General features: G+C 40.0%; 1 protein-coding gene and 1 long non-coding RNA gene across 2 annotated transcripts in view; one reads left to right on the plus strand and one right to left on the minus strand.

Moving 5' to 3' along the window:
* The window catches only part of LOC104956323 (uncharacterized), an 11,214-nt gene extending 6,374 nt beyond the window's left edge, over positions 1-4,840 (plus strand). Inside the window, exons 2-4 of the long non-coding RNA XR_799533.1 lie at positions 4,251-4,313; positions 4,405-4,439; positions 4,594-4,840. This is a non-coding gene — a long non-coding RNA (uncharacterized lncRNA). The remainder of the gene's footprint in view (positions 1-4,250; positions 4,314-4,404; positions 4,440-4,593) is intronic.
* Positions 4,841-9,815: 4,975 nt separating this feature from the next.
* On the minus strand, positions 9,816-14,272 carry csf1b (colony stimulating factor 1b (macrophage)). Its single transcript, XM_010783802.1, has 6 exons — positions 13,979-14,272; positions 12,221-12,334; positions 12,054-12,116; positions 11,757-11,927; positions 11,387-11,588; positions 9,816-11,305 (listed from the first exon to the last, which is right to left on the minus strand). The coding sequence occupies exons 1-6, from the start codon at positions 14,018-14,020 to the stop codon at positions 11,148-11,150; spliced, it is 750 nt and encodes a 249-aa protein (XP_010782104.1). The 5' UTR covers positions 14,021-14,272; the 3' UTR covers positions 9,816-11,147.
* Between the last annotated feature and the right edge of the window lie 2,007 nt (positions 14,273-16,279).

Consider the following 16,279-nt stretch of genomic DNA (forward strand, 5'->3'; position numbering starts at 1 on the left):
TTTCAGTTTTCAAGTCCATGTTTGCTGACAGATATTTCATGAAGATTCATTGTGCCTCTTTTGCCTTCATCAGTTAGTGATTTAGAGATACTGTATCCAGTTAAGTTCACAAGTAGGCCAATTCAATTCAGTTTGGTTCAGGTAGGCTAGATATTTAGTGATGCAGAAAATAACAATCTGATTGTACTATTTATTTATGACACTTTTTTATAATAAATAAGTGCAAAAAAATGTTTGCTCGCGTGCTTGCATTAATTATCTGTGCCCATGCTTTTTTCAAAGAAATAACTGCAAAACATTTTTTTTTTCTGTGCCCCTGTTGTGCCCCTGTATAGTATTGGGTCAGCTGACGCCCCTGGCATAAACCCACATTATTATCTGTTATTCTGTTATTACATTTCCATGTGAACTTATGNTGCATAATGGATCATGAAGGATCCTGGGTTGGTTGTGCCAATATGGAGAAAAAACTTTTATTTGCAAAACCCTCGCAAGATGGTTAAGGTGAGGCATGGACTTCGAATGGTAAATGTTTGGAATTGCCCTCCAATGGTTTGGGTCAGGTTATTCCTTCATTCATTCGCAGCATATCTCGAAAGAGTTTATGCATAGATTATGTAGGAGCCATTTTATGGGTGTTGTTGGTATCTCAGTTTTCCTTATCTATATATGTATAGTGCAATATTATTTTTGAACACTTGGTGGTGGGGTTTAGCTGCACCGGGTGTAAAAAAGGGGTCACAGGTGACAGGAAAGGACGAGGACACAGGAGGACGAGCATACCGATTCTACCTGTGAAGTAATGGCAAAGGATATAGGACATTGGAACAATTAAAATTGCCATTCCAGATTAGATGTGGCACTTATGTCCAATGGTTTAGGTTAGCTATTGACCTCAAATTGTTGAGATTATGAATGACCTTCCAACGGTTAAGCGTGGACACTGGCTTCAAATGGTAAAGGTTAGGTAGGCCTCCAATGGTTAAGATTCTCCATTGACCTTCAATGGTTACAATTAGGCGTTGACTTCCAATGGTTTAGGCTAGGCATTGACTTCCAATCTTAAAGTAACCTCCAATGGTTAAGGTTAGGGATTGACCTTGAGTAGGTATTAGGTAAGGTTAGGCATTGACCTCAATTAGTTAAGCTTAGGAATTCACTTCTGATGGTGAGGATGAGCCACTGATGTACATTTGTTTGGGTTAGGAATTTACCTTGAATGGTTATCATTAGGTATTGACCTCCATTGGTTAACACCAGTGTTGGGACTAACGCGCAACTACTTTTTGCAGTAACTAATAGCGTTACTAGTTACCTATTCCCATTAAGTAACGCCGTTATAGTTACTGTGATTTAAATGGGTGCGTTACTGCGTTACATTATGTGATGGAACTGAACCGAATCTCCCTGCGGATGTAACTTACAGGCGAATACAGCGATGTCCTCTCACAGTAACATGGAAAAGTGAAAGTAACCAGAGAGGAGTGATGATTGGTTAACGCGGGGTAACATTTCAGGGTAAGCCAATCAGAGACAGAGTTGGGCGGGTCTTGCCTTATGGGGAAAATACACACACGAACACTTGCTAATGCTAACACACACACACACACACGGCAACGCCCACCACCAGCACACACACACACAATGGCAGATGCAAGTATCAGCGAGAGCAGCAGCGCATTTGCAACTTGGAAATATAACCACTATTTTCAATTTGTGGGGTTAAGGACGCAAAAAAGCTTACGGCAAAAAATGTAAACTGTGTGCAGGACAGAAAGCATTGTCCACATCGAATAACAGCAATGCCAATATCCTGAAGCACCTAACTAATGTACATGGGTCTATAAAACTAGTCGCCAAAGACCCCACCGTCTCAACCAATGTCTAAACATATCTTTTGTGTTGTATTTTTCCACTACATTTCGTAATGATAATTGCTACAATGATGGGAAGTTGTCTTTTTTCTTACTGTGCCACAGAACAACACAAAAAGTTGTATTTTTATTGTTATTATTTTTAAAGTAAAGTAACTTGTTACTAGTTACTTTTATAATTTAGTAACTAATAAAGTAACTAGTTACTTTTTTGAGAGCAGTAACTATAACTATTACTAGTTACTTTTTAAAAGTAACTTGCCCAACACTGGTCATGTGTCACTGTCATGACGATCCTTGACGAAACTGTGCAGTAGTGATGAAAATTGTGTTTTAAAAGATACGCTTTGTTTCTCTCCAAGTGTTAAAACATGCCGTATGTTTGGCTCCTGTGTGGATCTTCATGCAGCTATAGGCTTGCTTCCAGTAATGCTTCAATTTGCCACATTGCCTGAAGGTGTGGAGGTGGACAGGGCTAGCATGTATCAGAGAAGGTTTACAATTCACAGCCAAGTTTCACTGATACACTTTCTCACAAAGCTCATGTTGGTTCCACATTTACAATACAGCCTCATCTTAACATCTGCTTTAGCACTCATTAGTTCCACTTAATGGACTACTTGCACATATTATTGGAAAACACAGATGGCCATCGACAAACAAAAATAATTACACAGTTAATTCTGATAATCTTAACACTATAGCTGCATGTAAGACACCATTAAAAAAAGTTTACGGGCATCTGACCTAATTTGACCTTTGGAAAACAAATACAGCAACTGGAACATGCAAGAAACTGCAAGTTTCACTAACAATCTTGACATAAATGTATCTGTGCCAAAGTGATTTGTAATTTCCAACTTCCTCATACAAAATGTGTAAGCCATTGCATCCATCTGTTGTCACATATTCTCATTGAGCACACAGATGATGTTAATTAAAGTCAGAGTGGGGGCAGTGCTTGAAGTTTAGGAAGTTGGCATGTACCAACTCCGTGAAAACAAAAAGCAGCTCAGACAAGAAATAAGACAAAAAATAATAGCAGTATTTACTAGCAGTAAATAATAATAATAATATATCAGCACTTTATTGCAATCACTCTCTGTGAATGTTTATACACTGCGGCATCCCTCATTCTCTGCCACCTGTAATATGCCACTTAATTGAAGTCACTTAAATAAGGATATTGGCAATACATTCTTCAAATGACAGTCAACCCTTCCTGCTCTTTCAAGCCTGGCAATTCAAGGATTAATTGGATTGCACTCTGGACAAAACAGGATCAGTTCACGATGGGAATGTCTCTTCCCCCTTCCTTATTTGAATGAATCAACTGCAGCATTTTCTGTGGTCTTTGGTGTCCAAAACAAAGCATTTCACCAATGCCCCATAATGCAGGTTACGTGGTGCACATTAAGTTTTATGTCTATTGAATACTGCTAAGTGTTTCAGTACTTCCTAAATATCTAGATGTGTAGGATTTCAGCTATAATCAAAACCCATGTTTGAGAAACAAGCTTCTGACTAAAAATAGAGCCATTTGTTTTCCATTAACTCACCACTGTGAAGCTCTAATGTGATTTAATTCTGAGAGTCCCGGATGTATGCTTCCCTCAGTTCTGGTGTAATGTAATTAAACTTTGGACTAAACTAAATTGTGCAAGGCAAGGCATGTTTATTTATGTAGCACTTTTCTGTATGTGACAATTAAAAGTGCTTTACAAAACAAATTAAAATACTTTTTAGGATTATTCCTAAAAAGTATTTTAATTTGTTTTGTAAAGCACTTTTAATTGTCACATACAGAAAAGTGCTACATAAATAAACATGCCTTGCCTTGCACAATTTAGTTNCATAGAAAACCCCACACATATGCTCCATCAAGAGGATGGTGCTGCAGGCCGCAAGGCAGTGCACTTACAACTACAATAAGCATGTTAATGTTAATCTAACAGCTCCGGCGATCCACTAGCAGTGCACCAATTTTGCATTTTGAAATGCTCCCGATTTCTGAGGTCTAAAGGTTAGCAAGGATGCGATAAGGAGATGTGAGCCTGTGTAACAGCTTGGAATTACAGCAGTGGATTTCAATAATAACACGTTTTCACGGTGGTAAAATAATATAGAATAACCCATGGAAATGGTTTTACATCACACAGAACAACCTTTCACTGCCCTGTCATTTTATGTATAATATTGTTTTATATTCTCTTAATCATTTTTGACCCATTACTCTATCAATCATTTGCATCACACTGAACTAAGGAGTATTGTTTGCAAATGGTTAACCTATTTCAATATAAAACAAATGTTACTCTGTGAATGGCTCTAAAGTAACTCATCATTTGTCCTTGGAATTGGAATTATTTAATAAAGTATTTTCTTTCCGAAACAGAGAACTCAAAACCCTCACAGATCAAGATCGTATACACATTCAAGGTAAGAACACAATTAACATGGGAATTCAAACTCATCTGTCTTTTTTTTGCACTAATCCTTATGCATTCCTTTGTCATCTGGATTGAAGCAGAGACCATCAGGAGATAGAGATGGAGCAACAATAATGTGAGTATCACCTACCTCAAAGGGTTTCTGAGAGTTAAACGGCGGGAGCTGGATCATGATTAACGTCTTACACAAACACCTGTGTCAGCCATAGTTTTAAATATTACTGCAGTGCACATCCCTCTTTTTCATTCTTATTTTACTCTTTCCACAGGCAGCAAAGAACACATCGCTGCAGCTGCAGAAGGAGCACTCGTGAAGCTGCACATTTCGTCCGTCTGAACACTTTTTAATATCAGTATTTTGTGTGTAATGTATCATGCTCAGTTATTTAATCAGAAGCTTGGCTTTGACTTAGAGCAAAGATGGGCCTTATTTGGAATAATATGTTATGTATATTGTGTTTATGCATTAAGTATTTGCAGATATCTTTTCACTAAAAAAGTTTTATTTTTACACTAGTTATATATGTTGAATATTGTGTCTCCATTTGCTACAACTTAACCAACTGTTTGTATTGTTGTTTTCCAAATATTTCCACAAATTATTTATGAGTTTGACAATACAATTACAATATTGATAATAAAGGTTCCATCAATACAAAATACAACATATAATGCTCTCACATGTTGTAGTTAAAAGTGCATTCATAGGAGCACCAGGAAATCAATTGTTAAGTGTGATATTGGCCTATATTGAGTTTGACTCGCTTTATGGGGAGTCAAACATGTTTTTCATCAATGTCAAAGGGTCTTGCCAGTGCTTTGTCTAGTTCACCTCATTATCAGCCTATATTGTTGATCAACACACAGTCCTTCCAACTTATAAAACTTGTGGCCAAAAATAACAAAACAGTGTGGTTTCAAAGAGTCCTATGGAGAATATTCTGTTAATGATCAAACACATAGAGCTGTTGTTACTGGCAGAGAGGTTGAGATACACACCAGTCGCTGCTGCAGCTACACAGGACATGTCTTCACTGCACAGGGCGTGACATCAGGAGTTGGCGGGAATAATGTGCTACTATCCATTACTCATATGCATGCATGACATTTTATCAATACTGCATGGTAGTGGCACATAATAGGTTAATACTGAGAAAGATTGTGGGATGGACCGAAAGAAAAACACTGCTATAACATTTTTTACAATGTTCAACTGTGTTGCAATATGGTCAATAAAGACATTTGAGACAGAAAGAAACACATGGAGAGAGAGAGAGAGGGAGGGAGGGAGGGAGGGCAGTGCATGTACATTCCCTCCTGTAGTCATGACTTTCACTCATGTTTACTCAAAGATGGTCCTGCCCTGTTTTATAATCATAACTTGCATAACGTCTGAGTTCGCAATGAAATGTATTCGTCTCGGAGAGGACCACACCAGTAAAAGATTACCATGTGATTATGTGCATGTGTACTGGTCTGTATTTTTTGTTTTGGAAGAATCTGTGTAGGAAGGAAAAAACAACACAGTTCTACCCCACAGCCGCTGCAAAACCGTCTACAGCCAGCAATATATCATCTTCCCTAACACACTTCATTTCACAGGCTACCGCTTATCAGTGTGTACAACTCAATCCAGCAGTAATCCATTCTTCGTCACGAGACTTTGCCCCATGACAAAACAAGGAAAATATTTTTATAATTCAATTTAGTGCCTTTCTGAAGAGTATTAAAGGCAGCTGTGCAAAAATGAAAAGGAAAGTTGTCTTCAACAAAACATATGTGGGAACTGCCTTGGACCAGTTAAAGTTGTCAAAAGAGCTGCCGCCCTTTTTCTCTCCCCCAATCTCTTTGCTTCTTTTACGTTTTAAATTAGCGGAAACATAACTTTTTACAGCTACAAATAAATCACAGTAAAGGGCAAATAAAATCTGAAGACATTTTTTTTTTCCTAAGATTTAATAATAAGTATAAAGTGGTCGGTAACAACATACAGTTAAATGACACACAAAGGATATGATTCATAACTTTCTTGCTAAGTGGATATAAACTGAATTGCATCAAATTCTCATGTTGTAAATCCCGACATTAGCTAAAGTACACATTGGCTCAGAAATTACCACCCAATAAATATTTTTAAAAGCCAGTGTTTAGGTAACCAAAACAGCTTAAATAACCCAACAGCATAGGATGCAGCTATTATAGAAATATACATAATTGTCTTTGAATAATTCAGAGGCTCATTGTAGGAGTAATACACATGTTTAACCTGTAGACATAAACACGTTACACAACTTGTAATGCTGATTATGAAAATATCGAAACAGACGAACAGTGGAAAACAGACTCAAACTGTTTACTATAAAAGGCATTGTCATTTTAATTAGTAAATGTGACCTTGCCAAATAAAGTTATTAATTATGACAATCTTGGCTGCCTAATCTACAGCTTTATCACCTTGTGCCACATGGTGGAGGCAAAGGTCCAAACTGAATCACTAGCTGATGACAGGATGCTTTATACAGGTGATATGTTTCCAGACAACAAGCAGAACCTCCATGGTTATTATGATGATCTTATTATTTTTGCCAGAATACCGGATCTGATAATATAACAGTGTGAGGAGAGTCACCAGTCATCTGGCCTTTGGATATGTTGTATTTGTGATACATATGCCTGTCATCTGGAGAGGTGATTATACAGCTCTGGTATTTCCCGTTGACTAATACTGGAATTGTGTTAAGGGTTTATGATTGTGAAAACGGCTTTTATAACACTGCATTGTCTTAAATACGTTTTGACGCTGAATAAAGTGACAGGTGAAGAGAGATTGGAGGGAGATAACAGATGAAGTAAGACATCGGATGAGTTAAGAGATATCAGAGAGAGAGCGCAGGAAGAGCTAAACCTCAATAAAGCCAACGTGCCGCAAACAGTAGGGCGCCTCGGCAGGAATGTCTTTGGCACTGATCTCATTGGCATCCAATCGCAGCATTCTCAAACTGGAGAAGTTTGTCATGTCGATGGTATTGCAGAAACTGCTCAGGGAGAACTCTGAAAGACACAAGAGAGACATATGAAGGGAGGCTGCATGTTCTGGCTGTCCTGTGAGACTTTCCAGGCAGGAACAGGGGCGTCAGCTGACCCAATACTATACAGGGGCACAACAGGGGCACAGAAAAAAAAAATGTTTTGCAGTTATTTCTTTGAAAAAAAGCATGCCGGCACAGATATTATGGCCAAGCACGCGAGCAACCAATTTTTTTGAGCTTATCTTACTCTCTCGATATAAAGTGGTCATAAATAAATGTACAATCAGTTCGTTTTTTCTGCATCATGTAAAATTATTGAGCCTCCTGACCACACCTGAATTTTTGGGCGCTACTTGTGAACGGGTTACTGTATACAAGTATCATCTAAATCACTAACTGATGGAGGCCAAAGAGGCCACCAATGTAATCGTTCATGAAATATCTGTCAGGCAACATGGGACTCTGAAACTGAAACTGAAGAGACCCCCCCCATCCTGATGATGGCTGTGATGGTGACCTCATCCTTGTTTATGAGGTGCTGTACATGGTAGAGAGGATGGAGAGGGCGTCTACTGTTAATTTTGTTTTAAGGCAGTAACCTGTAACGTTCTCGCGTTTCAGTTTTGCCAAGCTATCAATCAATTGACGTGGCTTAAACTTGGTAGTGGTCCTCTCTCCACAGCTGATGGATGCCAAGATGGTGGAGGTCGTGTTCGTTGCCCATGCGTTGATGTAACCACGGTGTGGGGGCGTCTCAGCCGCTGATGGTACGTTCACAAGTGCGCTGGACACTGGAATGGTCAGAGGTTATCTGGAATGACACTGTGTTCAATGTTGGGAACTATGACATGATCGCAAACTGAAAAGAATTGCATGTCGGTCAGTAGATTTGGAAGGCTTTCCTGGCTTTCTGGCCAGGATATTTTTGCCACGCAGCCTTCCTCTTGGCTTTAGATCCACGCGATTGGTATAATGGACTGCTGCGCCGACCTCTGAGGTCCTCCTGCACAGAAAAGTTGCTAGATCCTTGGATATTACGCTGCACTCTTTTAAACTGGTGGCTGCGTGGAGAGATGAAAACCGCGTGCTCCATCTCAGCAAGCCATCCTGGTCGGAAGGCCAGGGTAGACTAAAACAAAAAATTGCGGTGCTCAACTTCTCCGCCAGTTCCTAGTCACGCTCGTGCGGCCCCAATTAGACTCGAGCTACGGATCTCCTCCATGCCGTGCGCTCTGGCCTTATGCCTTGTCTTGGTACAGCACCGATGACTCCGTATGGTGGCGCACAAACCTTGCGCGGTCATAAACCTCGCTGCTTTGGTCATCAGTGCGCTTTTCTTGTAGGTTGGCGGCACACAGGCGCATTTTGAACTCTCAGCTTTTTTTGCCAGGCCACAGTTTCACTTTGTGGTATTTGTGTGCTTTCTGTTCACGACAAAAGTCTTGAATCAGGCGCTCAGGTGATAACTGTGGGGGAACCTTGCAAGGTTGCGCTGCAGACCACAAGCCGTGTGTAGGGGTTGCTGATATTGGACAGGCACTGGGTGAGAACTGCTTGGGAATTCTCTATCATAGCGTTGGATGACCTCATCTTGGGCAGCCATCGGCCGTCTTGGGACAGCGTGTAGGCTAGAAGCTTGTAAGCCAGCTTTTTTCTGAGTCTCTTTAAACGTTGTCATGGTTCACAAGGGGATTCCAGAAAGAAAGTGTACTTTAGACATTCTGCAGGAGGTCAAATAACTTCCGGGGCTCTGGTATGGCCAGACATGTGCGAAACAGAGGCACTAAATTTAATTGATGTCATAGGCCGCTGCCATAAATGGCCATGGGGATGGTTCTCTCGGAACCTTTTTCTTGGCCGCCTCCAACGCCGCACTCCATGACGCTGGGGGGGCGCATCATAAGCCTGGTGCCAACCACCTTCACATGGCTCTATGCATTCAACCTTAAGCTGGTTGTTCAATGGGCCCAGTGTAATGGACTCCGCGTCAAAACCCTTCAAATCTACCATAGCGTAAATGTTCTTGCCAGCACTCCCCCCCAGCAACATATCGGCACACAGCAGTAGGCTGGCTCGCTGCTGCCGCATCTCTTGTTTCGTCAAGCCGGGATCACTGAAAATTCAGCCTCCCTTAATGTCGTTTACTGGATAGCTTTTGCTCTATTTCCTGCGGCACGCATGATATTATTCACTTTTAGTGATGAAAAGGTGACAAGTATGGTAGTGTGTGATGGTGTGATATGTCTGGAAGGAAAGCGTCGACTCTTNGTAATGTAATTAAACTTTGGACTAAACTAAATTGTGCAAGGCAAGGCATGTTTATTTATGTAGCACTTTTCTGTATGTGACAATTAAAAGTGCTTTACAAAACAAATTAAAATACTTTTTAGGAATAAATACAGTAAAAACACATTATATAATGGCATTTTACAACAGGCATTACAAAGCAAAGATAATAAAATAATAAAAATAAACACCACAGGTATACAACATGTTTAAAAGGGACACTGTAGTTTGAATAGCAGGTACTAAAGTTATGTCCCACATACCAACATATTCATCACATGCATTTTAGGTATCAGCAATATTCCTGCAATATCAGTTCTATGGACTAAGAATCAGAGTTAGTCCCAAAGCACTTCACTTGGTTGCCAAATGTTTACTAAATATATACCTGGATGAGATGTAGAGTCCAAATTCTCGACCACAAAGATCAATAAAATGGAAATGAAGGATGTGAAGTCAAATGTAGCTCATCTAACTTTCCAAAGTAAAAAGAACACAAACATAGAGCAATTCTGTTTACCATTACCAAATACTTCTTGCCAATTTCAAAAGAAAACCAATCCCGGAATGTCGATAAAAACACTGTACTTTTCACAAGCACTTCAATCTAGCTGGTACTGTTTAAGGGCTTTTACTGAATTGAAATTGGTGAAATATTCAACTGACGACGACAAATAGTTGCATATAGGAGAAAGAGCACGAAAGAGTGATTCTGATATCTAGAGTGAGTCAAGCCTCCACTTTGTTATACTTAGCTTTTTACCAGCGAGGGGACGGCTCAGATGGTAAAGACAAGATTATTCCCAGATTTCCCAAAGATTTCACGATGTTTTGGTTGGTTAGGACCTTGTTTAGCGTTGACGAAGAATACCCCAGACTTTATAGACACTTCTATAAAGAATGCCACGTTGACAAAGAGATGTTTCTGCTTTTTTCTTATGTTTAACCCACAAACAGGCTTATAAACATATTATTGCTTTCCAGGGATCGCTTTTCCACCAGGATTTACCTGCAGCTTGTCCGTTTCATTTAATGGTTGCTGAGCTTTTGTTGTGTGTTCCTGATTTTGGTAGGGTATACATACAACCATTGTGGGTGTTTTAGTATTCATTTTGTCAAAGGATTTAGAATTTTTTTAATACTAAAGTATGTACCTGCTTAATGAAGACGTACACGTAGAATCTGAGCCTCAGCCCGTTAAAAACACTGATGAAATAAAACAATAGGAAATAAAAACTAATGGTGCCATATTGTCCAAAATAAGAGAACAATAAATGAATGCATTCAATTGTTTTTGCACACTTTTGTGCAAATAAGACTTCTGCTATCACCAGTTGGTCCAGTCTCCACCTTTTGTTGTTATGCTCAGTATTTTCTGTGAGGGAGAATTGGTACTTCTGCAAGAGGGAGTGCCAAGAGAGCACAGGCAGACTGCCAAGGCCTCTTTAAAGCAATATGATCAGAATGCATGGTATATTAAATCAGGAAATGCACAATTTAGAAATCAATCAAAACAGAAGCGCTGGTACCTTTTTGGTGATGAGACAATAGAGAGTGAGTATGAACAGCAGTCCTCCGCAGATAGAGACGATGATGAAGCCAAGCTTGTACAGGTCTTTGTCTACTCTTCTCGGTGAGCCCTTCACCGAGATCCTACCATAATTTTCTGTAGAAAAAGACATGTATTTTATGATCTCACCGGCTCCACACCTCCTCATCACAGCATATTAGCAGAAGAGATTCCTACCTGTAAAATATTCTGTAGGTGACTCTGTGTATAGCGTTGTGGTAGAGTCAAACATTTCTGTGTATTCATGCTGGCATCTCCAGTCTACTGGTGCATCGCTCGTTGTCACCAGTTCCCAGTAAACAGACAGCACCTCTGCAGCCTTCTGCAGAGCCTCTGAAGTAGACCCTCTGTAGAGCATCTCAAAACTCTCTGGCTTATCCTGCGGCACATACCGAGAAAAATACTTTAAATGTTTTCACAAGTATTGCAGATTTATCTCCTGGCGCTGGGCAGTTTCTCACATCACATATATCTTCTACATGTTTTGTATTATAGAACATTGAATCATTCAGTCCTAAACAGGGTGCACACAGGAACACACACTCACCTCAATCTCCTCATTAATCTGAGGCACACATTTCTGAGAGTAGATGTTGAGGATGAGCGCTCTCAGGGACTGAACATAGCCATCGTTGACTGAACCCCGACTGTATTTGAAGTGGGTGGTGAGGAGCTCAAAGATCCAGGGTAAAGCAGCTTTTACAAAGCAACATTTACTCTGTGGGAAATCAGAAAAACAAGGTAATAAACTTGAACATGAATTTTAATGGAAAAGTTAGATAGTTGAAAGGTGAATCACAGGAATTGGAAGGAAAACAGTCCCATAAAACAAATGTTACCTTACCAAACTTCTCTGTTCTATGAATGTGTAGGATATCGTGCATCCACTTCTTAACTGGTTATCCATCTGCATGAATAAAAACAGGTAGATCTCAGCCCAGTTCAAGTAGAGCCACATTGTTTCTGATGCTGGTTCAACCAATGTGTTTCTAATCGTTTTTCAACACCTACCAGATGCCTGACTGTCAGCAGGTGTTCCCTCGTAATCGAGTGTCTGCATGGACCAGGGACTTCAGCCATAGTCAGAGGGAAGCTCAGGAAGATCAGTACACACAGACACTTTACCTGCAACCAACACAACTAATGAATTATCTTAATGTCAATCACATACTATCTTCCCTTTGAGGGGTTGGCTGACACACACACTTTCAAATTCACTCAGCTGGAAAGTAAACACATTCAAATGAAAAAGAAAATGACTCGATTATGTAAGTAGATTATGCATGCTGAAATTGAAAAAGGAGGAATGTTCTCAACCAACAGTTCAAACATGGCAATTAGAGCCAATGAGACATCCTGACCTTAACCATTTCAACATGAGTGCACTCCACATGGTAGTCTCTCTCTGATTCTGTTTTCCCTCCCAAACCGTGATGATTTATTTTCTCAAACGGCTGTCTTATAAATGATTTTACAAGCAAACCTAAATGGAATTTACCCCGAGTGGTGCCAAAACACTTAAACTGTGAGCATCCAAGCAATGCCTACCGTTCAATCCAAAATGTACTTAACAATGTGTGGAAAGTGCAAAAGAAAAGCTGCTCAGTTACAGTAACAATAACACTTTCTTTCCACGCCTGAACTTGGGTTAGGTTTCGGCAATATGAGCAGCGCCTCTTCATTGCAACGCTAACGGTGATGTTTAACTGTGAGTGACCTGAAAGGAACCTAGTCTGTGTTAGATAAGTTTCAGTTATGGTCAAACAGTGCCCTCTACCCTTGGATGCTTAGCAGGAGAGCAACACTCCTCCTGGAGCTGAGGATGCCTGCTACCAAGCACTTTTTGGCAGCTTGACCAGTAAAATGGGCTCCAGATGGACTTAATTATTTTACTGAGGATTAAAGCATGGTGACAAGAAAATGTTTCTCACACCGTTGGCAAAATGTCTGCAACGAAAGATATTCCTTGATAATGATCTCTCTGAATCGATTTAGTGTAGCTTCTGCAACAAACAGTCAGGACAGATGCCAGGGGAGCACTAAATTAAACAACTTTTATTTGTTGTTTGATCAACTTCTGCGATGTATTAGGAAACAAAAGACAATTATTTAAAGGCTACAAGAGACGATAAGTTTTCCTTTCATTCTTTTTTTTTTTGGTTACTTATACAATGCTGAACCGTACACTTTTGTTTAGATTTGTAAATGAATCAACATAAACATTTAATAGTTTCTGCAAGGATGATGTTTTGTGATTTTATGTTATAGTTTGCTCCGAATACAAAATGAACTGAGCGTGCATGCAATTCAATCCATTGCCAGGACTCAAAGGAAAGCAAAAGACAATGTGTGCCGTTATGGTTTTATACTATTACAGCCAATGAAAAATAATCTGGTAAAGTGGCATCTGAAAGAACACAAAATAGTGATTCTCGCAGGAAAATAAGATGCTATGTTTTAAACTGAAGGACTATCATGCCAGTCTTTGTCTGTTATTGGAAACCCTATTGATGGTTAATGATAATTAAATCAATGTAATCTAATAAAACTATTAATGTGATTGGTGTGAAGGAAATGCAGGACCACATGATGGAAATGTCACCTGTCACATGATTTGCATTCTCTATGCTGTTCATGATCATTGTATTTAGATCAGTAAATAAAGCAAAAACTTAATTCACAGACATGCACAAGCCTGCGCTATTCTCTCCCTGCATTGACTTTGCGTGAATAATAAGCAGCAGTGATTATAGAAAGGTTCTCACCTACCTTAACTTTGCTCTGAATCAGGGTTGACACGAGGATGGTCATCTGGTACGTGTTTGACAATGGAAAACACCAGACTCCTCTGTCACACACATTGAAGCAAAGAGATCCTTTTCATATATTCAGTTCCACTCCGGAGAAAATAATTTTCTGTAAAATAAACTTGACACTTCGTCATGTGTCGATGTTCTTAAAGGCATTGCCTGATGTGCTCCTCCTAGGGTGAGTTCAAACCGAGACTAACTGTCGCAGCTGACATACAGCCGTTTTAAAGACCTCCCACCTCTCCTCTGTTCGACAAAATACAGGATCCTGGGCTGAAGTTGTTTCATGGGCAATTGGTTTCAGGATTGTAGGTTGATGGATAATGTATTTCTGTTGCAGCATGAGCCCACTGAGGGAATTGTTAAAACAACAAATTGGACAAATAAAGTTTTTGGGAGCTTGAAGTGTGATCACATCTGTTCTTCGTTCTAGAAACTCTATCTCTTGAAGGCAATTTGCATTTAAAACACTGGTTCACATATGCACTCTCAGAATAACCGTTTTGATCTTCTGGTTTCACTGCATTTATCTGACAGATGTAGTTACTTGTTACTTTATCACTTGAGGCTCCTGTCCAAAATTAAACCGGTTTTACCCTTTTTAGACTTTGAGCGTGTTATTCATGCCTTTGTTTCTACTCGTCTAGATTACTGTAAAGCACTTTATGCCGGCCTAAACAAGTCCTTGATGGCACACCTGCAGCTGTTACAAAATGCTGCGGCTTGGCTGTTTACAGGAACACGCAAGCATGAACACATATTCACACCTATTCTGGCTTCCCTCCACTGGCTTTCTGTCCATTTTAGAGTTCATTTTAAGATTTTATTTTTTGTTTTTAAATCGCTTAATGGGCTGGCCCCTCTGTACATCTCCAACCTCCTAAAGGTGTACACCCCCTCAAGGGCTTTGAGGTCAGCTGATCAGCTGCTGCTAGTAGTCCCTAAAACCAAGAAAAAGACCAGGAGACCGAGCCTTCTCAGCGGTAGCCCCCAGGCTCTGGAACGACCTGCCCCCCCATGTCAAATTGTCGCCCACTCTTCAAACTTTTAAGTCCTGCCTAAAGAACCACCTCTTTTCCCTCGCTTTCGAGTCAGTCTGACCTACAGTACGCTCTACCTATTTTGTATGCCGCTTTTATTGGTCTGTCCAAAGCCTTTTGTGCCCTTGTATTTATTCTTATTATGTAATCTACGAAGCAACACAGTGATTTACCTCGTGGCAGACCATTTTTACCCCTCCACCACAAACCTATATAGACCAACACATCACAGGCGAAAGGGCACAATGCCCCCAAAAGAATAATCTGGTTTCCTTTAATTCACAGATTATCATCGAAAGGTCAATGTGACTTTCAAAAACCATCATCATTTTTGGATGAACTGAGCCGTCAGAAGTTCAGAAAAAAGTGTATTTGCTGAATCAGAAGACATTACACTAAACTGTCAATTGGTCAGACTGCTCTTAATCCAAAGCAACTTACATACTCAATACTGTGGAGCAATCGCCCAAAGAAAGCAGTTGTTGGGGGGTGGAGTGTTCTCCAGGGGACAACAACCGCATGGCCCTGCCTGCAGTAGGGTTTGGAAACGCTGTGCATCTCCCCTGATCCGGAACAACGAAACCCCACTACCCCACCCCCTGGCCGGCCACGCCTCCCTGTATTTGTGTCAGTTCAAAGACCTCTCCCCCTTTTCTGAAAACATATCAAGGAACTTAAATTTTTTGCAATTCCATTGCGCAAATTAAAGAGAGTAAGATGTAGTATTTATATTTGTCCATCACAATGGGAGCTGTTCGCATATAAGTTGAAGAGAAATTACACTTTACATGAAGTGGCCGATCAGGATGAAGAGTCAGTTTGGGAACATCAGAGGGCTTATTAATGAAAGACTAGAAGACACCTGCACAAGACCAGATGCTAAATAAGGTGTAGCGGAAAGATTGAAAGCTGCACTTCACACATTACTCTGAGTAAAGAGATGTGGAATATCCAAACAATTTTATTTCCAATTTCATGCGCATCATCGACAATTTTGGAAATGCTTAAAGCCATTTCCTCTTTTGTTTCAGGTTTTTAAGCAGTCCTGTAAAATATCTTTGAAATCTGTCATTTTATTTCTGAAAGTAAAAACATGCAAAGTTGCACTCAATCTTCTTTAGTGTGCCAGTGAGTCCTTTTGCATTTTACTAGACAAATCCCACAATGCAAAGCTTGCCTGTAGCTTTGATATAGCACAGTTGGGTAAAATTAACAGTTAT

This window comes from Notothenia coriiceps, unplaced genomic scaffold (assembly GCF_000735185.1).
Source record: "Notothenia coriiceps isolate Sejong01 unplaced genomic scaffold, NC01 NC01_scaffold00025848, whole genome shotgun sequence".
NCBI classification, from domain to species: Eukaryota; Metazoa; Chordata; class Actinopteri; order Perciformes; family Nototheniidae; genus Notothenia; species Notothenia coriiceps.

Coding starts and splice junctions, on each gene's coding strand:
- csf1b (XM_010783802.1), bottom strand. CDS start 14,020: ATGACCATCCTCGTGTCAACCCTGATTCAGAGCAAAGTTAAG. Junction 11,928..12,053: donor TCATAGAACAGAGAAGTTTG/GTAAGGTAACAT, acceptor GATTTCCCACAG/AGTAAATGTTGCTTTGTAAA. Junction 11,306..11,386: donor ACCTACAGAATATTTTACAG/GTAGGAATCTCT, acceptor CTTTTTCTACAG/AAAATTATGGTAGGATCTCG.